Source organism: Lepus europaeus, chromosome 1, assembly GCF_033115175.1.
Source record: "Lepus europaeus isolate LE1 chromosome 1, mLepTim1.pri, whole genome shotgun sequence".
In the NCBI taxonomy this organism is placed as follows: Eukaryota; Metazoa; Chordata; class Mammalia; order Lagomorpha; family Leporidae; genus Lepus; species Lepus europaeus.
The window spans coordinates 628,258-655,989 of NC_084827.1; the positions used below are offsets into that span (position 1 = coordinate 628,258).

At 54.1% G+C, this 27,732-nt stretch overlaps 1 protein-coding gene across 1 annotated transcript in view; it reads right to left on the bottom strand.

Moving 5' to 3' along the window:
• Positions 1-27,732, bottom strand: part of KIAA1549 (KIAA1549 ortholog) — a 150,429-nt gene that overhangs the window by 13,138 nt on the left and 109,559 nt on the right. The window contains exons 15-18 of the mRNA XM_062190478.1: positions 20,117-20,322; positions 18,882-19,105; positions 18,227-18,380; positions 14,376-14,693 (exon numbers count right to left, since the gene is read on the bottom strand). Of these exons, the coding sequence (XP_062046462.1) occupies positions 14,376-14,693; positions 18,227-18,380; positions 18,882-19,105; positions 20,117-20,322 (902 nt within the window). The remainder of the gene's footprint in view (positions 1-14,375; positions 14,694-18,226; positions 18,381-18,881; positions 19,106-20,116; positions 20,323-27,732) is intronic.

The window sequence follows — 27,732 nt, forward strand, 5'->3', positions numbered from 1 at the left end:
AGCAACTTCCAAGAGAACTCTTGTCTCATTTCAACAGCCTGCTCCCGGGTCACTGACCACCAGATGCTGCCAGGTGAGGGGAACAAGGTGGGGAACTGGGCTTCCAGGCCTCAGAGATACACAGCTCATTTCCAGATCTTCCCTGCCCATGTGGGACAGACAGGCTCCTTCTCTGCAAACCTGGGCCTCTGATAAGAAGGCAGGAGAGGCCACACTGACAAGTGACTGCAAACACGAGTCTCACGGCCACCACGTACAGCTGTGTCCGGCAGAAATGCAAAGTCTGCAGACACAACGTCATCAAGTGCTGCCCCCTGCAGAGCGCTACAGGACAAGACGCGGGCAGCACCTGCAGTTCTGATGCTCTCTGGCTCCCAGGCACCCAGCCAGACTGGCCCCCTCGGGTTCCACAGTGTGGCCCCGGGTCCCACCCAGCCAGACTGGCCCCCTCGGGTTCCACAGTGTGGCCCCGGGTCCCACCCAGCCAGACTGGCCCCCTCGGGTTCCACAGTGCGGCCCCGGGTCCCACCCAGCCAGACTGGCCCCCTCGGGTTCCACAGTGCGGCCCCGGGTCCCACCCAGCCAGACTGGCCCCCTCGGGTTCCACAGTGCAGCCTGGGGTCCATCACGCAGCCAGACTGGCCCCTCGGGTTCCACAGTGCAGCCCCGGGTCCCACCCAGCCAGACTGGCCCCTTGGGTTCCACAGTGCGGCCCCGGGTCCCACCCAGCCAGACTGGCCCCCTCGGGTTCCACAGTGCGGCCCGGGGTCCATCACGCAGCTCCTTTCACGTGCGCTCGTCTGAACGCGTCCAGGGCTCTCAGGTGAGAACACGCCACTCGATGTACCAGACACACACATCTAAGAAAGCTGCCGCACCACTCGTGAGCTCAGCACATCCGGGCCCTCACACGATGGGACTCTCGTTTCCACCGTGAGCCAGGACGCTGGAAGCAGATGACTCGGCAGAACAGCAACTCTGGCTACGCCCACCCACGGCCCAGTGTGAACGCCGCGGTCCGCGGCTTCAAGACGGTGTCAGCCGGGCTTCTGCAGCGCTCCACTGTTAGAGCCTTCTTTCTAAGGCCGTCAGGTACCAATCCCGTTAGTGTTAAGCGCTCCGTTAGAACTCAGGCCCAGAATAATACCGAAAACCCGACGGCCGATGGCAGCGGGGTCTCCTCCTCCAAGTCTTTGTGACCGTGAAGAGCTCGCTCTTCCCCACCCCACACTGCTGCGATTCTCAAAATCAGACTTTGCTCTTGAGTAAATCCCCGTCCTGGGACGGGAGAAAGGACACACCGGGGCCAGGCTGGCCAGATAGCCGCTTCCCCGGGTCTGTTCACACAGGAACAGGCAGGGCGCCCCGCTGAACAGTGAGCAGAGCTGCGCGCCTCTCCTCTGCTACATGACAGTGCCAGGCGGAGAGAGGGAGCCCTGGTTCCATGGCGCACGCCCCAGGGAAAAGGTAGACCACGTTAGGATTTCCCTGTGTCCAGGTACTCGCTTTAGAGCGGACACGTCCACATGAGTCTGGGGACAAAACTGAAAGTTTCCATCAGCTGGGGCCTGCACCGTGGCAGAGCAGATTAAGCCTCCACCTGCAATGCCAGCATCCCATGTGGGCGCTGGTTCAAGACTGGGCTGCCCCACTTCCCATCCAGCTCCCTGCTGATGCGCCTGGGAAAGCAGCAGAGCACGGCCAAAGTCCTTGGGCCCCTGCCCCCACGTGGGAGACCTGGAAGAAGCTCCAGGCTGCCAGCTTCAGCCTGGCCCAGCCCCAGCTGTTGTGGTCATCTGGGGGGTGAAACAGCAGATGGAAGATTTCTCTGTCTCTCCTCTCTCTGTAACTCTGCCTTTCAAATAAAAAAGAAATCTTAACAAAAAAAGTTTCAATCAGCTGTGTCAATAAAACATCCCATTTTTAATGCATCTCTTCTTTCTTAAAATTTTACTTATTTATTTATGTATGCATTTAATTTGACAGACATCACTTAACTGCTGGTTCGCTCTCCAAACGCCTACAACAGCTGGGGCTAGGCCAGGAAGAAGCCAGGAGACCAGGGCTCGATCTGGAACTCTCACGAGGGTGGCAGGGATCGAGTATTTGAGCCACCACCTGCTGCTGCCTCCCCAGGGAATGCATTAGCAGGAAACTGGAACTGGGAGCAGAGCCAGGATCCAAACGCAGGCGCTCCCACGGGGGACGGGGCATCCCAAGTGGTGTCCACGTACTCTAACTGCCCGCCCCGCTTCTTCCCTACTGAGGACGAGGCTCAGGCCAGTGGAGCAAGACGGCGGGCCCGAGGGGGAGCAGCCGCACAGCCAGGTCTGCTGCGCACGCTCTTGGCCCAGACACCCGCGGCTGCTACTGGGAGACTACTCCGGAGAGCTTAACCGTACTTAGGGAAGCAGAAGCCCATCTGTCAAGTGGCCTCACACCCTGATGGTGACAGAACGAGCCGGAACAGTGATGGGGAGGCTCCTGAGGATGAAGGCGTCCCAAACTGCACCTGCCTGCGGTTTACTGCAGTCAAAAGACAAACGCAGCGTGATCAGGCTGCTCCTGGAAGCAGTAACTCTACAACCAAATGCTGAACCCTGACACGGCATTAGAGTCCCACACAGGCAGCCGTGATGCTGCTTGCCCCTCTCCACGTGCCTGCTATCCGCTATCACACCCAGAATACAGCAGGTAGCATGAAAAGTCCACGGTAAACTACTGAGAAACACTGAAAATCTCACTTTCAGGGAAATCCCCCGCATTTGAATTGATGGTTAAGACGGCAGACTAAGGCATTAGCGTGGAAACCTTAATCCCCAAACCTATGAACAGTGGGAAAAAAAATTTTAAATGCCTTTTAAATTAAAACAGCAGAAATCTATGAAAAAAATCACTGCTAAGAATTAAGGAGCAGAAACCAAACTAAAGGTGCAGAATGTATCAGATCACAAACAGAAAAGCAGTGGCCACGGGATTTTGGCTGCACGAGGGGGCGTCTAACCCCATCTCAGGAGCTGCAGCAGGTGGCTCCCGTGCGGACAGCAGCCAGCTGAGGGGCTCCGTGTGGCCGATACTGGGCCCTCCGCCCCCCGGCCTGCTCCCCTACACGCTGCACCGTACCTGTCAGCCATGCTACGCCCAGCACGGCCCGTTCCACCTGCCACCCTGCAGTCCAGGCCAGAGGCAGGGAGACACTGGGAAGCAATGGACAGACTTCGTGTGTGGCAAGAGCAGTCACATCCACTCTGCCACAATTCTATCAGTCACAGTTCTGTACATATCTGCACTTTGCCCAGACCTAAAACCCTTTGCTTCCCCTTCCCCTGCCAGTCCCCGGGGGCCACTGTTCCACTCTCTACCCCGTATACAACAAAGATTGTCCAAGATTGTTCTGAGACTCATTTTACTTAGAATAATGTCCTCCAGGCCCATCCTCCCTGGGGAAGATGGGAGGACCTCCTTTTTAAAGGCTAAGTAAAGCCGGCGCCGTGGCTTAACAGGCTAATCCTCCACCTCGCGATGCCGGCACACCGGGTTCTAGTCCCGGTTAGGGCACCGGATTCTATCCTGGTTGCTCCTCTTCCAGTCCAGCCCTCTGCTGTGGCCCGGGAAGACAGTGGAGGATGGCCCAAGTGCTTGGGCCCTGCACCCGCATGGGAGACCAGGGGAAGCACCTGGCTCCTGGCTTCGGATCAGTGCGGTATGCCGGCTGCAGCAGCCATTGGGGGTGAACCAACGGCAAAAGGAAGACCTTTCTCTCTGTCTCTCTCTCTCACTATCCACTCTGCCTGTCAAAAAAAAAAAAAAAAAAAGGCTAAGTAATATTCCATTGCATAGGAAGGGTCTTCAAAGGTTCATGGAGCAGGAGCCAGCATTGTAGCACACAGCTTAAGCAGTCACCTGAAATATCAGCATCCAAGATGGGCCAAGGACCTAAGTAGACAGAGATGGGCCAAGGACCTAAACAGACATTTTTCAAAAGAGGAAATCCAAATGGCCAACAGACACATGAAAAAATGTTCAGGATCACTAGCAATCAGGGAAATGCAAATCAAAATCACAATGAGGTTTCACCTCACCCCGGTTAGAATGGTTTACATACAGAAATCAACAAACAACAGATGCTGGCGAGGATGTGAGGAAAAAGGGACACTACTCCACTGTTGGTGGGAATGCAAACTGGTAAAGCCACTATGGAAGACAGTTTGTAGATTCCTCAGAAACCTGAATATAACCCTACCATCCAACCCAGCCATACCACTCCTTGGAATCTACCCAAGGGAAATTAAACTGGCAAATAAAAGAGCTGTCTGTGCCTCCATGTTTATTGCAGCTCAATTCACAATAGCTAAGACCTGGAATCAACCTAAATGCCCATCAACAGAAGACCAGATAAAGAAATTATGGGATATGTACTCTATGGAATATTACACAGTGGTTAAAAAAAAAAATGAAATCCAGTCATTTGCAACAAAATGGAGGAATCTGGAAAATATCATGCTGAGTGAAATAAGCCAGTCCCAAAGAGACAAATATCATATGTTCTCCCTGATCAGTGACAACTAACCGAGCACCAAAAAGGAATTCTGGTGAAGTGAAATGGACACTGTGAGAAACAGTGACTTGATCAGCCCTTGTCCTGACCACTGAGGAAGAGCTTACTATTTTATTCTTTTCAGTATTTTCTTTTTCTACTTAATACCATTGGTTGAACTCTTTAATTAATACACAATTATTCTTTGGTGTTTAAATTTAACTGAAAATTGATCCCTGTTAAAAATAAGAGTGGGAGGCCGGCACTGCAGCTCAATAGGCTAATCCTCCGCCTGCGGTGCCGGCACACCAGGTTCCAGTCCCAGTTGGAGCACTGGATTCTGTCCCGGTTGCCCCTCTTCCAGGCCAGCTCTCTGCTATGGCCCGGGAGTGCAGTGGAGGATGGCCCAAGCGCTTGGGCCCTGCACCCGCATGGGAGACCAGGGGAAGCACCTGGCTCCTGGCTTCGGATCAGCGCGGTGTGCCAGCCGCAGTGCGCCGGCCGCAGCGGCCATTGAGGGGTGAACCAACGGAAAAAGGAAGACCTTTCTGTCTCTCTCTCTCACTGTCCACTCTGCCTGTGCAAAAACAAAACAAAAAAAAAGAGTGGTAATAAGAGAGGGAGGAAATGTACAGTTCAGCACACGCTCACTCGGACTTACCCCTAATGGTAGAGCTAGAAACGTGCCAGGGGATTCCAATTCAATCCCATCAAGGTGGCATGGACCAATGCCATCTCACTAGTCAAAGTGATCAGTTTCAGTTCACAGTTGATCATAATGATAGGATTAAGGGTCAAAGGGATCACATAAATAAGACTAGTGTCTGCTAATAATAACTGATAGAATTAAAAAGGAGAGAACGATCCAACATGAGAAGCAGGATACACAGCAGACTCATAGAATGGCAGATGCCCTAAACAGCACTCTGGCCTCAGAATCAGTCCTTAAGGCATTCGGATCTGGCTGAAGAGCCCATGAGAGTATTGTAGGCATGGAAAACCAAGACACTCTGGCAAAAAAAATGACCTAAATGAAAGATCGCTGTTGAGTAAAATCGCAGTGGAAAGAACGGGCCATCAAAGAAGGAGGTACCTTTCTCTGAAGGGAGGAGAGAACTTCCACTTTGATTATGGCCTTGTCTATATAAGGTCGGAGTTTGTGAACTCAAGAGGCTTCCATAGCCTTGGCAGCTCATGACAAGAGCCTCGGGTGATTTCTGATGCCATAAATAAGAGTGTAAATTGTTAAATCAACAACGGGAGTCACTGTGCACTTTCTCTCCATGTAGGAACTCTGTCCTTAATGTGTTGTACAATGTGAATTAATGGTAAAAGTAGTATTCAAACAGTACTCTATACTTTGTATGTCTGTGCAGATGCAATCTGTTGAAATCTTTACTTAGTATATACTAAGTTGATCTTCTGTATATAAAGATAATTAAAAATGAACCGTGATGAAGAATGGGACGGGAGAGGGAGTAGGAGATGGGATGGTTTGCAGGTGGGAGGGAGGTTACGGGGGGGGGGGGGGGGAAACCGCTATAATCCAAAAGTTGTACTAATGAAATTTATATTTATTAAATAAAAGTTTTCTTAAAAAAAGAAATGTTAATAATTTAGAAAATAAGAAAGGACAACTTACTATAAAAATTAAAAAATATAAAGCCATTAAAAAAAAAGAAATACCAGCATCCCATACGGACATCAGTTCAAGTCCTGACGGCACCACCTCTGATCTAGCTCCCTGCTAATACACCTAGGACGATAACAGAAGATGGCCCAAGTGCTTGGGCTCCTGCACCCACCTGGGAGACCTGGATGGAGTTCCAGACTCCTGGCTTAGGCCTGGCCCAGACCTGGTTGCTGCAGCCATCTGGGGAGTGAACCAGTGGATGGACGGTATCTCCCTCCCTCCTTCTAGTCCTCCCTTTCTTTCTCTGTAACCCTGCCTTTCAAATAAATAGGCAAATCTTTAAAAAGAAAAAAGTCAGGGGCTGGCACTGTGGCACAACTGGTTAACCTACTGCCTACAGCACTGGCGTCCCATATGGGCATTGGTTCAAGTCCTGACTGCACCACCTCTGATCCAGCTCCCTGTTAATGGCTTAGGAAAGCAGTGGAAGATGGCCCAAGTGCTTGGGCCCCTGCATCCGTGTAGGAGACCTGGAAGAAGCTCCTGGCTGCTGGTTCAGCCTGGCCCAGCCCTGGCTTTTGCAGCCATCTGGGGAGTGAACCAGCAGATGCAAGACAGATCTCGTTCTTACTCTTTCTCTCTCTGTAACTCTTTCAAATAAATAAATCTTCTTTTAAAAAAGAGTTCATGGAGGACTGGCGTGTTTGGTGCAGTGTTTAAGATGCTACCTGGGAGCCCTGCATCCCATATTGGATGCCTACCTTCAAGCCTCTGCTCTGCTTCTACTCCAGTTTCCTAATGCTCACTCTGGCAGGCAGATGATGGCTCAAGAATTTGGGACCCTGTCACCCAATGGGAGCTCGATTAAGTTCCTGGCTCCTGGCTGCAGCCCGGTGCAGCCTGGCTGTTGCAGGCATTTGGGGAATGCACCCGTGGATGGCAGACCTCTCTCTGAATGTCTGTCTCTCTCCCTCTCCTTCCCTCCCACTGCCTTTCAAACAGACAAAAAGATTATTTTTTAAAAGTTTTTAAGTTCATGGAAAATATGCTAAGGAAAAATTGTATACCCTTCAAATTTTCTTGCACCAAATAAACTTATAATTCCATTTCTGTACACACTGTTAAAAATATCCTCAAACATTCCACATTTCTGTATCCAGTATCCACTGGTGGACACTTGGGCCATTTCCAAATCATCATTGTGAGCAGTGCTGCAGTGAACATGGAATGCAGTTAACTTTAAAGGGAAGCTCTCATCGCCACTGAGTACGTGATGAAAAGAGGCATTTCTGGGTCACCAGGCAGCTAGATTTTTAATTTCTTTGGGAAACGCCACAGCTTTCTAAGGGCTGCACCGAGCAACAGCCCCACCAGCCACGCACTAGGGCTGCCTTTTCTGACAGTCTCCCTAACATCTGTTATCTCCTTGTCAACAGGAGTCACTCCAGCCATTTAAGGCAGAATCCACAGGGGTTAGAATTTGCTGTCCCTCTGAGTAGTGACGGTGAGCCTTTTCATGAATCCATTGGCCTCTTTGTCTCCTCTGGAGAAATGTCTGTTCAAGTGTATCGCCCATGTTTTAGATCAGGTTCTTTGTTTTTCTACTATTGAGGTGTAGGAGTTCTTTAAAAGGTTTGGATATTAACCTCTCCAGGGCTCTCTGCAAGGGTACCTGGCATGACTGTGACTGGCAGAAGCTACAGGTGCCGTGGCCGCACGGTGATGCTCCTGGGCAGGAAACGCACTCCGGCGGCTCTAGGCTCTACCTCGAGGCATTCAGCAGGGCCACTAGAGACACACGCCTGATTCTCAGGACAAGTGTGGTCACGCCGTCCTCGCTGGTGGAGCTGCAGGGACACACACAGCAACACAGACGGAAACAGAACGGAGCCATCCCCTGCTGGCGGTCACCCCAAAGGAAAGGAGCCGCCGGGAACTGTCCCAGCTGCTGTAATAAGGAATACTTTCAAAACCAACTCTAGGGGCCAGGGCTGTGGCGCAGTGGGTTATCTCTGCCTGCACTGCCAGCATCCCTTGTGAACATCGGTCCTAGTGCTGGCTGCAGCTCTTCCAGTCCAGCTTCCTGCTGATGGCCTGAGAAAGCAGAAGATGGTCCAAGTGCTTGGGCCCCTGCACCCGCATGGGAGACCCAGAGAAAGCACCTCGTTCCTGGCTTCAGATCAGCCCAGCTCCAGCCATTGCGGCCATTAGGGGAGTGAGCCAGTGGATGGAAGACCTCTTTCTCTGTCTTTCCCTTTCTCTGTCTGTAACTCTACCTCTCAAATAAATAAATAAAATCTTAAAAAAAACTCGGAACTGATTTGGGGAGTGTGCCAGTGGACAGATCTCGATCTCAATCTCTCTCTCTCTCTCTTTCAAATAAATAAGTAAAATCGTTAAACATGTTACAGAGAGGCAGAGACAGAGAGGGAGAGACAGAGACAGAGATCTTCCATCCACTGATTCATTCCCGAAATGGCTGCAACAGCCAGAACTGAGCCAATCCAAAGCCAGGAGCCAGGAGCTTCTTCCAGGTCTCCCGCATGGGTGCAGAGGCCCAAGCACTTGGGCCATCCTCCACTGCTTTCCCAGGCCATAGCAGAGAGCTGGATCAGAAGTGGAGCAGCTGGGACTCAAACAGGCACCCGTGTAGGATGCTGGCACCACAGGCAGAGGATTAACCCACTGCACCACAGCACCGGCCCCTATGAGTTGGCTTTGAAAGCATTCGGTATTGCAGCAGCTGGGACGGTTCCCGACTGCTCCATTCCTTTGGGGTGACCAGAGCAGGGGACAGGCACCCACATGGGATGCTGGTGCTTCAGGCAGTGGCTCTAACCCACTGCACCACAGCACCTGCCCCCTGTATTATTTCTTTAACTATTTTTTCTGCTTCTCCCTTTCTCTGGGAACTCCAATTACAAATATAGTTAGTCCACTTGAAGTTGTTCCACAGTTCACTAAATTTCCTTTGAGTCATGCTGTAGTTTTTATTACTACGTATTCCAGGCCGTTAATCTCATCTAGTATACTTTTCATTTCAGATATTGTAGTTCTCATCAATGTCTAAAATTAGCATTTTGAATCTTTCCTCTAGCTTCCTGAGCATATGGAATTTTGTTACAATTTTTTGTATTATCCTTGTGTATATTTCTATCATTTCTTTGTCATTTTTTTGTTTGACAGGCAGAGTGGACAGTGAGAGAGAGAGAGAGACAGAGAGAAAGGTCTTCCTTTTTGCCGTTGGTTCACCCTCCTATGGCCGCCGCGGCCGGCGCACCATGCTGATCAGAAGGCAGGAACCAGGTGCTTCTCCTGGTCTCCCACGGAGTGCAGGGTCCAAGCACTTGGGCCATCCTCCACTGCACTCCCAGGCCATAGCAGAGAGCTGGCCTGGAAGAGGGGCAACCGGGATAGAATCTGGCGCCCTGACCGGGACTAGAACCCGGGGTGCTGGCGCCACAGGCGGAGGATTAGCCTGTTGAGCTGTGGCACCGGCCATTTCTTTGTCATTTTTGCTTCTTTGCTTACCCTAATTTTTTTTTAAAGATTTACTTTATTTATTTGAAAGGCAGAGTGACAGAGAGAGGAACGGAAGAGACAGAGAAAGAGATAATGATCGGCCGGCGCCACAGCTCAATAGGCTAATCCTCCGCCTGTGGCGCCAGCACCCCAGGTTCTAGTCCCAGTCGGGGCGCCGGATTCTGTCCCGGTTGCCCCTCTTCCAGGCCAGCTCTCTGCTGTGGCCCGGGAGTGCAGTGGAGGATGGCCCAAGTGCTTGGGCCCTGCACCCCATGGGAGACCAGGAGAAGCACCTGGCTCCTGGCTTCGGATCAGCGCAGAGGCCACTGGAGGGTGAACCAACGGCAAAGGAAGACCTTTCTCTCTGTCTCTCTCTCTCTCACTGTCCACTCTGCCTGTCCAAAAAAAAAAAAAAAAAAAAAGAAAAAAAGATAATGATCAGAATGGCTTGGGCTGGGTTAGGCCAAAGCCAGGAGCCTGGAATTTCATACAGGTCTCTCATGCAGGTGCAGGGACCCAAGCACTTGGGCCACCTTGCATTGCTTCCCAGGTGCATTAGCAGTGAGCTGGCCAGAGGCGGAGCAGCTGACTGGAACCAGCACTCCAGCACAGGAAGCTGCAACACCGGCCCCATCAGTAGCTCTGATTTGATGTCAGACATTGTTCATTTCACCTTACTGCACGGAGTGTGTGTTCCTATAAATATTTTTTTAAGATTTATTTATTTATTTGAAAGGCAGAGAGAGAGAGAGAGAGAGAGAGAGAGAGAGAGGTCTTTCATCTGCTGGTTCACTTCCCAAATGGCTGCAACAGCCAGAGCTGTGCCAATCCAAAGCCAGGAGCCAGGAACTTCCGCGTCTCCCACATGGGTGCAGGGGCTCAAGGACTTGGGCCATCTTCTGCTGCTTTCCCAGGCCAAAGCAGAGAGCTGGATTGGAAGTAGAGCAGCCGGGACTTGAACTGGCGCCCATATGGGATGCTGACACTACAGGCGGCGGCTTTACCCGCTATGCCACAGCGCCGGCCCCCCTATAAATATTCTTAAACTTTGTTTGGGCTCTGGTTTATGCTTTCATGCTTTGTTATACAAAATCAGCTTTAAAGTAATGCTAACGTTGCCCCACTTCTGAGCCCATGTGGTCTCTGCCCCGACTGGGTCAGTCCGCACAGTCTGCCATCACGGAGCACCCTGGGCGGGCGGCCTGAACCTCAGAAACCATGTCCTCCCAGTCCTGCAGGTGGAAAGACTTAGTTTCCGGTGAGAGCCGCAGAAGGCTGAGTGTGGGGCTGCTCCGCTTTCCACACGAGCCCCATTCCCCCAGCTCCTCCTGGCCTCCTGCACCTCACCCACCCCCACAGAGGCCCTGGCTCTGACACAGCTGTGCGGGGCTGTGGCTACAACACCGAGGGCTTCCGGAGACACAGTTAGATCCACATTAGAAATTCATTCCCAGGCCTGGTGAGCTCCGAGCATCATTCCCTGGTCCTTCTGAGCAGTTCTCTCCCCAGTCCTGGGTTGTTTCCCACACCTGTAAATGGATCAGTTCCCAGAAGATTCTAGAATTCCACCTCAGTGCCTGGGAGCCTCTCCGGCGCTGTCCATGGTGAGCCCCAGCTTTTCCTTCCCGGATGGCACCTCTGTGTCCTCGGCTCGGGTGAATGGTGTAGACCACGATGCACTGCACTGGCTGTCTCCATGGTCCACAGAGCCGGTGGCCTGTGTGGCCAACCACTCTGCCGCCCACACCTAGCGGAGTCCCTGGGACACAGCAGGGGCTCCGAAACTACATCTGAGTAGGTGACAAATGAGAGGCTTCAGAGGGACAGCAGCCACGCCCACGATCACTTCCACTAAGCTGTGATCTGTAGGACTCATTTCCTGCAAGAGCGCAAACCTCCACCTACAACCCTGCAGGGCTGTAGCGCTGGGTACTGGAGCTGTCAGTTAATACAACAACCACAACCTCCAACCTCCACCTACAACCCTGCAGGGGTGCAGCACTGGGTACTGGAGCTGTCAGTTAATACAACAACCACAACCTCCAACCTCCACCTACAACCCTGCAGGGGTGCAGCACTGGGTACTGGAGCTGTCAGTTAATACAACAACCACAACCTCCAACCTCCAGCTACGAACCTGCAGGGGTGCAGCACTGGGTACTGGAGCTGTCAGTTAATACAACAACAACAACCTCCAACCTCCAGCTACGACCCTGCAGGGGTGCAGCACTGGGTACTGGATCTATCTGTTAACATAACAACTACAACCTCCAACCTCCACCTACAACCCTGCAGGGCTGTAGCACTGGGTACTGGAGCTGTCAGTTAATACAACAACCACAACCTCCAACCTCCACCTACAACCCTACAGGGCTGTAGCACTGGGTACTGGAGCTGTCAGTTAATACAACAACCACAACCTCCAACCTCCACCTACAACCCTACAGGGCTGTAGCACTGGGTACTGGATCTATCTGTTAACATAACAACTACAACCTCCAACCTCCAGGTACAACCCTGCAGGGGTGCAGCACCGGGTACTGGAGCTGTCAGTTAATACAACAACCACAACCTCAAACCTCCACCTACAACCCTGCAGGGCTGTAGCACTGGGTACTGGATCTATCTGTTAACATAACAACTACAACCTCCAACCTCCACCTACAACCCTGCAGGGCTATAGCACTGGGTACCGGAGCTGTCAGTTAATACAACAACCACAACCTCCAACCTCCAGCTACAACCCTGCAGGGGTGCAGCACTGGGTACTGGAGCTGTCAGTTAATACAACAACCACAACCTCCAACCTCCACCTACAACCCTGCAGGGGTGCAGCACTGGGTACTGGATCTGTCAGTTAACATAACAACTACAACCTCCAACCTCCAGCTACAATCCTGCAGGGGTGCAGCACTGGGTACTGGAGCTGTCAGTTAATACAACAACCACAACCTCCAACCTCCAGCTACAACCCTGCAGGGCTGTAGCACTGGGTACTGGATCTATCTGTTAACATAACAACTACAACCTACAACCTCCACCTACAACCCTGCAGGGGTGCAGCACTGGGTACTGGAGCTGTCAGTTAATACAACAACCACAACCTCCAACCTCCAACCTCTACCTACAACCCTGCAGGGGTGCAGCACTGGGTACTGGACCTATCTGTTAACATAACAACTACAACCTCCACCTACAACCCTGCAGGGCTGTAACACTGGGTACTGGACCTATCTGTTAACATAACAACTACAACCTCCAACCTCCACCTACAACCCTGCAGGGGTGTAGCACTGGGTACTGGACCTATCTGTTAACATTAACAACCACAAGGATTTGGCTGGACGGCATTTCCTGCCACACAGTAGCAGGTACCCACCCTGCCACATGGTACAGGTACCCACCCTGCGGGTGCTGTGCCTCACATGCCTTGAAGGAAGCCATCTCTTACCAAACACATACTTTGAAAATTCAAACCAATTTCAGATTCAGTACTTCTCTTCATGGACAGGCGTCTGGCCCGATGGTTGTGACAAACAGTCAGAATGCGCCCCTCTCGTGTCGGCATGCCCGATTTAGGCCCAGCTTCAGCTCCTGAATCCAGCTTCCCGCCAGTGCACGCCCTGGGAACCAGACGTGACGGCCCAGGGAGCTGGGTCTCTGTCACCCACATGGGAGACTGGGTTGAATCCCCATCTCCCAGTTCTGGCCCCCTGGATACAGCACATATTTGGGGAATGAACTAGCAGACGGAATGCTCTCTTTCTATCTCTGCCTCACTAATAAATTAGAAAACAATAGTAAATTAGAGGAAAATAACAACACGCAGGGGCCAGCATTTGGTGCAGTGGGTTAAGCCGCTGCCTGTGACGCCAGCATCCCATATGAGGGCCAGTTCGAGTCCCGGCTGCTCCCCTTCTGGTCCAGCTCCCTGCTAATGCACCTGGGAAACAGCGGAAGATGGCCCGCATGCTTGGACCCCTGCTACCCACGCAGGAGACCCCAGTGGAATTCCGGAGTCCTGGCTTCAGCTCAGCCCACCCCGGCTGTTGAAGCCATCTGGGGAGTGAACCAGCGATGAAGATCTCTCCCTGTCTTTGCCTCTCCCGGTAACTACCTCAATCAGGGTAAGAGAAGCAGGGGAGCCCATTCTGAGCACTGCACAACTGACTCATCTCCACGGCGACCTCTGAGCTCCCCAGGGCCAGCCCTTCCAGTCCAGTGACGTCCTGGGCAGTCCGCAGGAAACTCTGCGGGCCGCTACCTCCCTCATCCTGAGCAGCGCCACTGGAAAGGTGACCGAACACGAAAAGCACCAGTGACAACAAAGGCGGAAGACAGGCAGAAACATCAGCTCCCACGAAGCCAGGGAGCCTGCGGCCGCCTGCATACCCAGGCCCTCGGGGCCCCTCTGGTCCCAGGGGACGGGGCAGGAAGTTCAACATCGGGGCGCAGTACGCACTGCTCCCTGTGGGCAGATGGAGATGGCCGCCCCAGCTCCACTTCCTGACGCAGCGGGAACCCAGGATGAGGCTTTGTGGAGCCTTCCTCCTTCCCTCAACAGAGCACCAGAGCCGCAGAGGAAGATGCTCCCAACACGGAGGACTTGGCAGAAGACAACAGAAGCTTTCATTCGTAACAAAACCCCAGCATCTCACCGCGGGGAGAATTCCGGGTACTCACGCTGCAGGGGGTGCTGGCTGTCTGGGCTGGGCTGCAGAAGGAGCCCCACTGGGCAGTCCGCCTCTGTTCCCGGGATGGGGTGCTGTTCACAGGCAGGCCGGCAGGGCCCCCGGGGCCTGCACCTGCGGCGCTGACCGGCTGGCTGCTGGGGGCCACGAGGGCAAAGGCGTCGTCCAGCAGGGAGTGCATGGTCTGGCGTGCCTCCTCGATGGACGGCTGCGGGGGGACATACTGGGAGGCCGGGAAGGGCAGGCCCGGGTACCTGCCCAGCTCCGCTGAGGACGGCGTCTGCACGTCGGCTGGGAGGTCGGGGTCGGACTGCAGGGGGAAAGACAAGGAGAGACAACTCACACACGCGCTTTGGGGGCCACCCGGAAACAAAACCCAGCTTCACCATTCTCCTGGTGTTAGGGAAAATTTCAACCTAATTTTAAAATGTGGACCGGTGCCGCGGCTCACTAGGCTAATCCTCCGCCTTGCAGCGCCAGCACACCGGGTTCTAGTCCCAGTTGGGGCGCCGGTTCTGTCCCGGTTGCCCCTCTTCCAGTCCAGCTCTCTGCTGTGGCCAGGGAGTACAGTGGAGGATGGCTCAAGTGCTTGGGCCCTGCACCCCATGGGAGACCAGGATAAGCACCTGGCTCCTGCCTTCGGATCAGTGCAGAGGCCATTGGAGGGTGCACCAACGGCAAAGGAAGACCTTTCTCTCTGTCTCTCTCTCTCTCTGTCCACTCTGCCTGTCAAACAAAAAAAAAAAAAAAAAGATTTACTTCTTTATTTGAAAGGCAGAGAAACAGAGAGGGGGGTGGGGGAGAGAGATCTTCCATCTGCTGGTTCACTCCCTGAGATGGCTGCAATGTCCAGGGCTGGGCCAGGCTGAAGCCAGGAGCCAAGAGCTTTATCTGGGTCTCCCATGTGAGTGGCAGAGACCCAAGCACTTGGGCCATCTTTTACTGCTTTCCCAGGCACATCAGCAGGAAACTGGATCAGAAGTGGAACAGCTGGGACTTGAATCAGTGCCAAGTTGGGATGCTGGCACTGCAGGCAGTGGCTTAACCTTCCAGGCCACAGTGCCGGTCCCATCATTGACTATTAGCAGTAGGGAAAAAAAAGTCCCCCACAACCCCCAGAAGAGGTCAAAGTTGCCACCATTTAAAACTGTGTGTGTGTATGTGTGTGTAACAACTTTCTACAATAGCAAATGGTGAGAATTATTTATTCAGGAACCATATGTCTTCCAAATTAAAACATTATAATGTGAGCTATTAAGAAAGACTTAAATTATGTCCTAGGAGCCCAGCATTGTGGCGCAGCAGGTAAAGCCAGCGTCTGCGATATGACCATCCTATATGGGCACCGGCATCTCACAGCAGTCTGATCCAGCTCCCTGCTATGGCCTGGGAAAAGCAGCAGCAGATGGTGCAAGTGCTTGGGCCCCTGCACCCATGTGGGAGACCTGGATGGGGCTCCTGGCTCCTAGCTTTAGCCTGGCCCAGCCTTGGCTGTTACAGCCATCTGGGGAGTGAATCAGTGAATGGAAGATTCTTTCTCTCTGTCTCTTGCTCTCTCTATATAACTCTGACTTTCAAATAAAGAAATAAATCTTTAAAAAATTTTTTTCAATACCCATTGTTTTAAAAACAGGAATCTAAGCAACCATTAAGATTTTTTAAATCTTGTTTCCTGATCCAGTGGTATGAAAAAATGTTGTCATAATATACACTGGGTAAATTGCAAAAGACAAAACAGGGAAGCAGAGAGAGAAGATTCTTACTAGTTCCATAACGCAAATGCTCCAGTTACTGCAAAAGGAAAGAGCCAAGCTGCTGCCCTGGGGAGGGGGGCCCCATGCTCTCCGGGCATCCTTAGGGCAGCTCCACCTCCCCAGAATGCGTCACTCACCACAGAGCCACAAGACATCCCTGTGTATGTCTGGGCCACTGAGCTGAATAAAAAGAAAAACTCGGGGGCCAGAGCTGTGGCATAATGGGTTAAGCCACTGCCAGTAATATGGATTCCAGTTGGAGCCCCAGCTGCTCCTCTTCCAGTCCAGCTCTCTGCTGTGGCCTGGGAAAGCAGCAGAAGATGGCCCAAGTCCTGGGGCCCCTCCACCCGCGTGGGAGACCCAGAAGAAGCTCCTGGCCCCTGGCTTCAGATCAGCGCAGCTCCGGCCATTTGGGGAGTGAACCAGCAGATGGAAGGTCAATCTCTTTCACTCTCGCTCTCTCTGTAACTCTTCCTTTCAAACAAATAAATAAATTTTTAAAAAATATTTATTTAAAAAATAAATGGGGGCCGGCACTGTGGCGCAGTGGCCCCACTCCTCAGGAAGGAACAGCAAGGACTCCACTCCTGCTGCCAAGAACAGCGCAGGCGCACTGCAGGCCCATGCGCGGCCTTGCTAACTCCCTGGGACCCCGCCAGCCCCCGGAGCAGTTAGAGACCAGGGTGCGAGGAATATAGTAAGCTTGCAAGGAAAAGCCTGGTTCTTGCCGACGATCCTTCACTTCTCCGCAGGCCCCAAGTCCAAGTCCTGTCTGGCACCTTTATGTAACTTGGTATCTCTCAGTATCTTTTATGTAACTTGGTATCTCTCAGTATCTTTTATGTAACTTGGTATCTCTCAGTATCTTTTATGTAACCTGGTATCTCTCAGTATCTTTTATGTAACTTGGTATCTCTCAGTATCTTTTATGTAACTTGGTATCTTTCAGTATCTTTTATTTATGTAACTTGGTATCTTTCAGGGTTAGTTATGTGTGTCTCAGAGTACAAAGAAATGGCTGGCTGCATGTGTTCCACCTGAAGTGGTCCTTGGCACCAGAGTCCCTGGTCCAAGCACCTGCTCTCTGCTCCCTCCTGCCCTAAAGGGATGGTCTGTGAGCATCTCCGGGAGGGGGAGGGGCTGTCTCCCCCAGCTCCTCTGCGAGGCTGGTGGCCCTTTCCTCCCTGCTTGGTGGGATCTGTGTGTGGTCTCCATGCTACCAATGTCTGCCTTTAACACTCCCAGCAACTCTCGCAGCCCCTTTCAGTTTGGGAGGGGAAAAAAATCTATTTCTTTATTATTTCTTCACTTCCACTAAGCTTTTTCCTATCAAAACAAAGTACGCATACGAGGGGTTCATGGAAAATGAGATTAAGCTTATTCTGGTGCAAAGATTGCTAAAGCCCATAGATGCTGGTTCGAGGCCCGGCTGCTCCACTTCCGAACCAGCTCTCTGCTATGGCCTGGGAAGGCAGTGGAGGATGGCCCAGGTCCTTGGGGCCCTGCACCCACGTGGGAGACCAGGAGAAGCTCTTGGCTCCTGGCTTCAGATCGGCACAGCTCTGGCCGTTGTGGCCATCTGGAGAGTGAACCAGTGGATGGAAGACCTCTCTCTCTGTAACTCTGACTTTCAAGTAAAATAAATAAATATTTTTTAAAAAAATCTTCAAAAGGGTCATGGAAAATATGCATGGGAAAGAAGGGCTGCCCGGACCTAGAAGCTGTCTGCGCTAAAATAAACACCGCTTCAGTGCCTTTTCCCAAACGAACTTCCGCGTCTTCCTAAGGTCCTGGAGGCAGGAGGGGGCATCACCCTAACACCCCACCACCACCGAGAAGGCCGACCGACCCACGGCCCAGGGCTGCCATCTTCGGTGTCCGGCTCCAGCGAGGAGGGCGGAGCCCTCGAGACCTTGGGAAGCGCCCACGGGGCTCACCCAAGGCAAGGGAAGAAAAAGGCGGATCTTCCCAGGGGGTTGGCCAGTAGCTGACTGGCTGCTGTCAATCAAGTCTCTCCGCGGAAGGAGCCAGGGCCGGGGAGCACAGACCCAGAGCTCTGCTCCCCTCGCCCCCGCCCGGCCTGACGCACCGGGCACCCGATGTAGGCAGAGTTGTGCACGCCCGGAGGCCTCTTGTAGGTGCCGTCGCTGTCGGTGGTGATGAGCCGGTCCTTCTCCGCGTCCGCGGGGCAGCCGTTGACCTGGTGCTTCCGGCGGGGCTTAGGGGAACGCTTAATCCGTGAGCTGCGGGAGAAAGAGACCCTCTGGGGAGGGGGAAACAGCTCGGCGCCCCCGCGGACTAGAGGGCAGCCCAGGCGGTCTGCGGCCACCACGTGACTGGGGTGAGGGGACGTCTGGAGAGCCCGAGAGCCCCTAGCCCCAGGGGCCCGACCCCGCTGCTGCACAGTGGGCGGCTCTCGCGGTCCACAGCGGGAGGCAGAGTAAGGGAGGCGGCGGCCCTCTGCGGGCCTGCGGGTGGGGCGGCCGGAGCAGGCAGGCAGTCCGCACCTGCTATGCACTGGCTCCTGTGGCTGGCAGAGTCGCCACAGAGGGGCAGAGAGTACGGGAGGTCGGGTGGCCGGAGCAGGCAGGCAGTCCGCACCTGCTATGCACTGGCTCCCATGGCTGGCAGAGTCGCCACAGAGGGGCAGAGAAAAGGCTGGGCGGCGAGCGGAGGCGCCCAGCAGGGAAGGCCGGAAAGAAAACCGAGGGCCCCACCCGTCCCGGCCCCGGCGCGGCGCCTACCTCTTCCGGGGCTCTATGAACACGGAGGGCACACTGGCCGTGGGGTCCAGGATCTTGTCGATCTGCATCTGTGCCCTGCGGTACACGCGGTGCCGCTCCCTGGTGTCGCCGGAGGACAGCTCGTCCACCACCGGGAACTCGTAGTGGCCGCGGCGCTTGGCGCGCAGGCGGATCTTGTTGCGGTGGTGCTCGATCTCCGATTTGTGGCGCAGCGCGGTCTGGATCTGCGGGCAGGGGCAGCTGGGCGGCTCAGAGACCCGGGCTGGGGGAGCCCTGCCCGCCGGGCCCCCCTGCGCCACCCGGGACTGGCCGCGTGGGGCACTGACCCCAGTGCCTAGGAGCCTGTGGGCGCAGCGGGAGCCGCGTTCTCCTCCCCCATAGCAGGAGGGGACATCACTCAGCCCTGGGAAATAGGCCAGGGACACTCTGAAGACGCTGTGTCCCCTAAGGAGACAGGTACACCCCGAGATAACGACTTTCCACGTCCAGTAATAACACTACTGCAGAGAACTTCAGCGTAAGGCGCAGCTGCTGCCAACACATTGGCATTCCACAGCCAAAGCCCACTGCCTGGGACCCCGGCCCCACCATCCCCAACGGCATCAAAGCGGGAACTGGTCCCGCCCGGGGCCTGAACTAGGGCTCGGCAGTGAGCCGGAGCGGCAGCAGACCGCACCGACCTTCCAGGGGTCACAGCTCAGTGTGCCCTTCATGTGTGTGTGTCTGGCAGTGGCCTTGCGCAGTTCCTGATCTTAAAAAAAAAAAAAAACGAGGACAGGTTGAACATCCCCAGGCCAAAGAGCCGAAATCCAGAGCTTGTCGAGCACCCACAATGCACCACAAGTGGAAAATTCTATTCCATGAAACTGTGTTGTGCACAAAATTATTAGAATTAGAGTGCAAAATTATCTCCAGCCTACGTGCATATCTATGGTGGACATACACGCCTAAGCGGTTCTCATGTTCACAGACCTGGGTCCTCACTGACGTACAAGCAAATACTCCAAAATCTGGGGGAAAATAACCCGAAATCGGAGAGACTTCTAATTGATCCTGAGAATTTCAGATGAAGAATACTCAAAGTGCCCCATATTTTAAATGCAGAACACCTGTCACCAGTTCACGGCTTAACACAATAACACAACCGTGTGGAACTGTATGTTTCACTCACTGTTCAGCAATGACCCAGCGAGAATGAGTTCTGCACCGACATACGTCTCCCCCAGAACAATCACCTCCTTGTTGATCTTGTTGCTCTCTGCCACGCGGTCGGCGAGCGCTGGCGGCGGCGCCGGGGGCGCCGGGATGGGCTGCATGGCGATCAGCTGGATCTTGCTGGGGACCCTCCGGCCGGCCTCCGAGCAGCGGGAGATCCTGTCCACGTGTTCGAAGATGGAGGCTGAGGAACGCTGCTCGTTCCCTGAGCTGGGCAGAGGGGGCCCTGGAACAGCAGGAAGAGCAAACGGTGAAGTCACCCCACGGCCTCTCAAACAGCAGACGGCCAGAATGACGGGTTACTCCTGGAGGAATCCAGACAGGCCCCAGACCGAAGACACACCCCACGCCGGTGGCAGAGTACTTGACAGTGCCCGATCGCTCTCCTTCGGCTTCCGGAAACCCAAACTACAGGGGCCCTGAGGAAGGGAGTACCCAGGGGAAAACTGCCCTGTGTAACCTAAAGGCGGCCCGTACCTTCCGTAAGAAAAGGTAAAGGACGGGCACCTGGAGCTGCACGGCTGACCAATTTACAGAACTTTCCGACAAAGGCATTTGGAGCAGGTCTGATCCTCGGCCGGCATCCAGAGGGAGCTCCCCGTGTGCCCGAGACCTGGTTGTCATGGCAACGCTACACAGGGCTCCCTCAGTAGGCAAGGGGGTGCTTGGGTTCTGACCCTGTGGATACCAAAGGCCTTGGATGCCCAAGTCCCCCACACGAAATGACGTGGTATCAGACGTCAGCACTGTGACGCGGTATCGGACGTCAGCACTGTGACAGGGTATCGGACGTCAGCACTGTGACGCGGTATCGGACGTCAGCACTGTGACAGGGTATCGGACGTCAGCACTGTGACGCGGTATCGGACGTCAGCGCTGTGACGGGGTATTAGACGTCAGCACTACGATGGAGAAAGAAAAAAGCTGAAGAAGCATGAAAAAGCTGCTGTCTGTAGGAAATTAGCTCCCACTTTTTTAAGAAATTATTTATTTGAAAACAGAGATACAGAGCCAGAAGGAAAGAGAGAGAGAGAGAGGTCTTCTATCCACTGGTTCACTTCCCAAACGGTTGCAGTGGCCAGAGCTGGGCCAAGCCGGAGCCAGGAGCCTCCTCCGGGTCTCCCACATGGGTGCAGGGACCCAAGGACTTGGGGCATCCTCTACTGCTTTCCCAGGCCATAGCAGGGATCCAGCTCCCACTTTTAAGAGGAAAGTTAAAATGGTTAAAAGGGAAAATTTTATGTTATGTGTATTTCACCAATAATGGCTTTTAAAAAGCAGTTAGACTTTTGAAAATGAAATAATTTAAGTATGCGGGGAAAAGACAGCACAGAAACACTCCAAGTGTTAAGGAGATTACATGTTGATGTGGTGGATGATATTCTCCAATTTCCTGTATTTTTTTAAAATTTATTTGAAAGGTAGAACACAGAGGGAGAAAGAGATCTTCCATTCACTGGTTCACTCTCCAAATGGCCACAATGGATAGGGTTGGGCTGGGCTGAAGCCAGAAGCCAGGAACTCCATCTGGGTCTCCCACATGGGCGAAGGGGCCCAAGCTCTCGGGCCATCCTCTGCTGCTTTCCCAGGTGCATCAGCAGAGACCTGGATCAGAAGCGGAGCAGCCAGGACTTGAATCAGGGCTCATATGGGATGCTCGTGTTAAAAGCAGTGGCTTAACCCACTGTGCCACAATGCTAGTTCCTCTCGTATTTCCTAATATGAGGATTTTCTCTAGTAAGTATGACTTCTATAATGGAAGTACTTCTGAAAAAGAGAAGGGAGAGAGCAGCCGCAGAGAGCCAGCTGGTGGTGCTAACGTCAACAAAACCCTGCCTGCCCTAGACATTCACATCACTTCTGGGGGCTGCCTGTGAGTGACTGCCCAGCAGGCCAGGAGGATTGGACGCGTGCAGAACTGGTTCAAGACAACAGCCCAAGCAGGAACAGAAAACACAGAGGCTGCTCCTCAGCCTACAGAGGCCACGAGTTGGCCAAGTGGTCAGAAATCGTAGTTGCTAGTGCTGGCGCTGTGCCATAGAAGTAAGCTGCCGTCTGCAGCACCAGCATCCCATATGGGTGCTGGTTTAACTCCTGGCTGCTGCACTTCCACTCCAGCTCCCTGCTCATGTGCCTGGGAAAGCAGAAGATGGCCCAAGTCCTTGGGCCCCTGCAGCCACGTGGGAGACCAGGAAGCAGCTCTTGGCTTTGGATCGGTGCAGCTCTGGCCTTTGCGGCCACCTGGGGAGTGAACCAGCGGATACAAGACCTCTCTCTCTCTCTCTCTCTGCCTTTCTGTGTAACTCTTTCAAGTAAATAAATAAATGTTTTTAAAAAAAACAATCAAATAGGCCGGCGCCATGGCTTAACAGGCTAATCCTCCGCCTTGCGGCGCCGGCACACCAGATTCTAGTCCCGGTCAGGGCGCCAGATTCTATCCCGGTTGCCCCTCTTCCAGGCCAGCTCTCTGCTATGGCCTGGGAAGGCAGTGGAGGATGGCCCAAGTCCTTGGGCCCTGCACCCGCATGGGAGACCAGGAAAAGCACCTGGCTCCAAGCTTCAGATCAGCGCGATGCGCCGGCCGCAGCGGATATTGGAGGGTGAACCAACGGCAAAAAGGAAGACCTTTCTCTCTGTCTCTCTCTCTCACTATCCACTCTGCCTGTAAAAAACAAAAACAAAAACAAAAACAAAAACAAAAAAAAACAAAAAAAAAAACAAAAAACACAATCAAATAGCACTTTTAAAGAGTAAAGAGAAATTTCACAACTATTGTGCATCAGGGTGGCTGTACTTCAAAAGAGCTAAGAAAACAGTTTTAAGTGTTCTCATCACGAAGGAGTAGGTATGTGAACTAATGTATGTATTTCATAGGCTAATTTGACCACTCAACAATATATACTTACATCAAAACATCATGTTTACACCATAAATGCACACTTTTTACTCATCAATTAAAATAGATAAGAATTTTAAAAGCGAGAAACTAAACAAATGCCCGCTGTTTAAGTAGAAAAGAAATTAGCCTATGTTGGGTCATACAGCAATGACAAAGTAGGCACAATGCAGTGGAAAGGGCGGCCTAGACCACGGAAATGCTACAGCAAGAGAGAGCTTTCAGAGAGATAGTACCTCATTCCCTGTCACTAACAGTCAAATGGCACGACTGTCTGTGCACACAACCCACACTCCGAGCCCTGGGACAGCCACGGGGACCTCAGCCCTGCACTGCCCCTGACGCTCCCAGCCCTGGGGCAGCCACGGTGACCTCAGCCCTGCACTGCCCCTGACGCTCCCAGTGTGGGCAGCCACGGTGACCTCAGCCCTGCACTGCCCCTGACACTCCCAGCGTGGGCAGCCACGGTGACCTCAGCCCTGCACTGCACCTGACACTCCCAGCGTGGGCAGCCACGGTGACCTCAGCCCTGCACTGCCCCTGACACTCCCAGCCCTGGGGCAGCCACGGTGACCTCAGCCCTGCACTGCCCCTGACACTCCCAGCGTGGGCAGCCACGGTGACCTCAGCCCTGCACTGCCCCTGACACTCCCAGCGTGGGGCAGCCACGGTGACCTCAGCCCTGCACTGCCCCTGACACTCCCAGCGTGGGCAGCCACGGTGACCTCAGCCCTGCACTGCACCTGACACTCCCAGCCCTGGGGCAGCCACGGTGACCTCAGCCCTGCACTGCCCCTGACACTCCCAGCGTGGGGCAGCCACGGTGACCTCAGCCCTGCACTGCCCCTGACACTCCCAGCCCTGGGGCAGCCACGGTGACCTCAGCCCTGCACTGCCCCTGACGCTCCCAGCCCTGGTGCAGCCACGGTGACCTCAGCCCTGCACTGCCCCTGACACTCCCAGCGTGGGCAGCCACGTGACCTCAGCCCTGCACTGCCCCTGACACTCCCAGCCCTGGAGCAGCCACGGTGACCTCAGCCCTGCACTGCCCCTGATACTCCCAGCCCTGGGGCAGCCACGGTGACCTCAGCCCTGCACTGCACCTGACACTCCCAGCCCTGGGGCAGCCACGGTGACCTCAGCCCTGCACTGCCCCTGACACTCCCAGGGCTGGGGCAGCCACGGGGACCTCAGCCCTGCACTGCCCCTGACGCTCCCAGCCCTGGGGCAGCACGGTGACCTCAGCCCTGCACTGCACCTGACACTCCCAGCCCTGGGGCAGCCACGGTGACCTCAGCCCTGCACTGCCCCTGACGCTCCCAGTGTGGGCTGCCACGGTGACCTCAGCCCTGCACTGCCCCTGACACTCCCAGCGTGGGCAGCCACGGTGACCTCAGCCCTGCACTGCCCCTGACACTCCCAGCCCTGGGGCAGCCACGGTGACCTCAGCCCTGCACTGCCCCTGACACTCCCAGCGTGGGCAGCCACGGTGACCTCAGCCCTGCACTGCACCTGACACTCCCAGCGTGGGCAGCCACGGTGACCTCAGCCCTGCACTGCCCCTGACACTCCCAGCGTGGGCAGCCACGGTGACCTCAGCCCTGCACTGCCCCTGACACTCCCAGCCCTGGGGCAGCCACGGTGACCTCAGCCCTGCACTGCACCTGACGCTCCCAGCCCTGGGGCAGCCACGTTGACCTCAGCCCTGCACTGCCCCTGACACTCCCAGCCCTGGGGCAGCCACGGTGACCTCAGCCCTGCACTGCCCCTGACACTCCCAGCCCTGGGGCAGCCACGGTGACCTCAGCCCTGCACTGCCCCTGACACTCCCAGCCCTGGGGCAGCCACGGTGACCTCAGCCCTGCACTGCCCCTGACACTCCCAGCCCTGGGGCAGCCACGGTGACCTCAGCCCTGCACTGCCCCTGACACTCCCAGCCCTGGGGCAGCCACGGTGACCTCAGCCCTGCACTGCCCCTGACACTCCCAGCGTGGGACAGCCTCGGTGATCTCAGCCCTGCGCTGCACCTGATGCATCACAGACTGTGAAGCCATCTTCTGAATACAGTCACCTCATCCAAGCTCATAACCACCACCGTGATGAGACCTTTGGGACCCGCCTTCATGAAAAGATGAGCCTTATGCTGGACAATCCCAACCGTCTGATAAATGAGTACGTGCAAACCTTCTTGTCCCAGGAAATCAAACTGGTTTAAAGTATTTTGTCTGCAAACTCTCGGGCCTGTGAAATGCAAATGTCAGCTTGGTTTCCCAGGTGAATCTGGATTCGTGGCGTTGGGTAATGAACTCCTCATGGCTACCAGTCACACACTTGCACACACAGAACCTAAGAACACAAAGCGAGCACCCAGCATGTACAGTCCTTGCCTACTTGTGTATTCCTGATGATACCAGGAGAGAGAGAAAAGCCTAGGCACGCACAGATGCAGCAACGGTCACGCCCTAACACCCTGAACCCAAGCAAGATGAGCCATCTCCTCGCGCCTCTCCCTGCACAGCTGCAGGAAGCACGAGTGGTGATGAGGTGACCGCCCTCAGACTGCAGCAACTGTGCGAGGAACCCCTTAGGGGTTCACAGGCGGCTGCAAGGGTACGCACCCCTGTCCAGGCAGTCAGCCAGGAACCCCTGAGCTGACTACGACAGAACGGTCTCTACTCAGCGTCCATGCCAGAGGGGTCCTGAGCTTGCCAGACGGTGTGGGAGAGGGGAGTTGGTGCTGTGGCACCACAGGCAAGGCTGCACCTGCGATGCCAGCATCCCATATGGGCAGCAGTTTGTGTCCTGGGGCCAAGTGCACGGGGCTCTGCCACCAACACAGCAGACTGGGATGGAGTCCCTGGCTCCTGACTTTGTCTTGGTCCAGTGCTGGCCATTGCGGCCAACTGGGGAGTGAACCAGCAGATGGAGGCTGCGCTCACTCATGCTCTAACTCTGCCTTTCAAATAAATAAATAGATCTTTAAAAGAGAGAGACAGAGGGAGGGAGGGAGAGGTAACACAGAGGAAGGCGTGGATGGCTCTCCAGCACCTGCTCCCTCCATTCATTTTTCCTTCATTAAGTCTCACAGCGAAAGGACTTTCAGAAGAAATATAAAACAATTCCAAAGCTTTGATAACAACTCAGATCCTTTCTTACAGGTAATAAACGAAGTTCTGTGCAAGTCACAAAGCCCCTTTGTGGCAACATCAAGGCTCCCTATGGTGCCCTTGAAGAAGTAAACGCGGTTCTGGAGCTGACCTGGCAACAGCAGGGAGCAAGCTGTCCTTCTGGGATGTGATGCTGCACCCTTTAAACCATGACCTCAGACCCGAGTGTCCCCAGCTCCGGGACAGCCCGGTCACTGCGGCCAGCTCGAGCTCTAGAGCCGAGCGGCGGGCTGCACGGGCTGTGAGCGTGCTGAGGGTGGGATCTGGGTTGTGATCCTGGTGGAACACACTGGTTGTAACGCCATCAGAAGGAGTGAAATGCAGGCGTGAGATGCCAGATTTTCTCACAGAAGCAACCCACAGTAACTGAGAACGCCTAGAGCTTTTTCCCCCAAATATTTCTTTCCCAGGATCAAAATTCAATTTTAATCCTGTCTAGCTGAAACAGTGCACCTGTTACCATGGTGCCAAATAATCGTAAAGATTCTGTGAAACCAGATCCAAAGAAAAACCTCTTCCCTTATTCTGAGGGGGTGCTTTCTGCATCTTGAAAGAACCAACTGGAAGGGGTTGCAAACAGTCCCGAAGGTCAGCTGGTGTAGCCCCATGGGGCCTGGACGGCTTAAGGGGACTGCGGAGCCACAAGCACGCGCCTTGGGGAAGAACGCAGCCTGGGGCTTCTGCCAGAATCTGCTCAGCTCAACAGTGTGGTTACTCTGCACTGCGCCGTCGTAGAGAGAAACATGCAAGTACAGGTGGGCACACCCGTGTCCTCTGTCACAGGGTCTGGGTTCAAACCCCAGCCGTGCTCCCTGCTCCAGCTTCCTGAGAACGCACACCGTGGGAAGCAGCAGCAGGCGGAGGCTCAAGTAGTTGGATTCCTGCCACCCAGGGGGGGACCTGGATTGAGTTTCTGGCTCCGCGCTGGTGCCTGGCCTAGCACTGCCTGTGTGGGCATTTGGAGAGTGAGCCAGCAGATGAAGGCCTGTCTGTCTGTCTCTCTCTGTGTGCGTGTGTTTGTCTTTCTGTTTCTCAGTACCTCTAGTATATAAAAAAATTAGAAATGAAAAATGGTGAGTATAAAGATTGCTTTTCAAAATAATATCCCAGGGTAGGCACTGTGGCACAGCTGGTAAAGCTGCTGCCTGTGGCGCCAGCATCTCATATGGGTGCCAGTTCGAGTCCCAGCTGCTCTACTTCTGATCTTGCTCCCTGCTGTAGCCTGAGAAAGCAGTAGAAGATGGCCCAAGTCCTTGGGCCCCTGCATCCGCATGAGAGACCCGGAAGAAGCTCCTGGCATTGGATCTGCTCTTGGCACCAGATCTGCCCAGCTCTGGCCACTGCAGCCATCTGGAGAGTGAACCAGCGGATGGAAGACCTCCCTCTCTCTGCCCCCCTCCCCGTAACTCTGCCTTTCAAACAAAATAAACAAATCTTAAATAATAATAATAATAATAATAATAATAATAATATCCCAAGGCTTTCCAAATGCCCTTGACATTCCTGAAACACAGCCCTGAAACATAAACAAAGCTTGGGCCAGGACCACAGCTGCCCTGGCACGTTGACATAA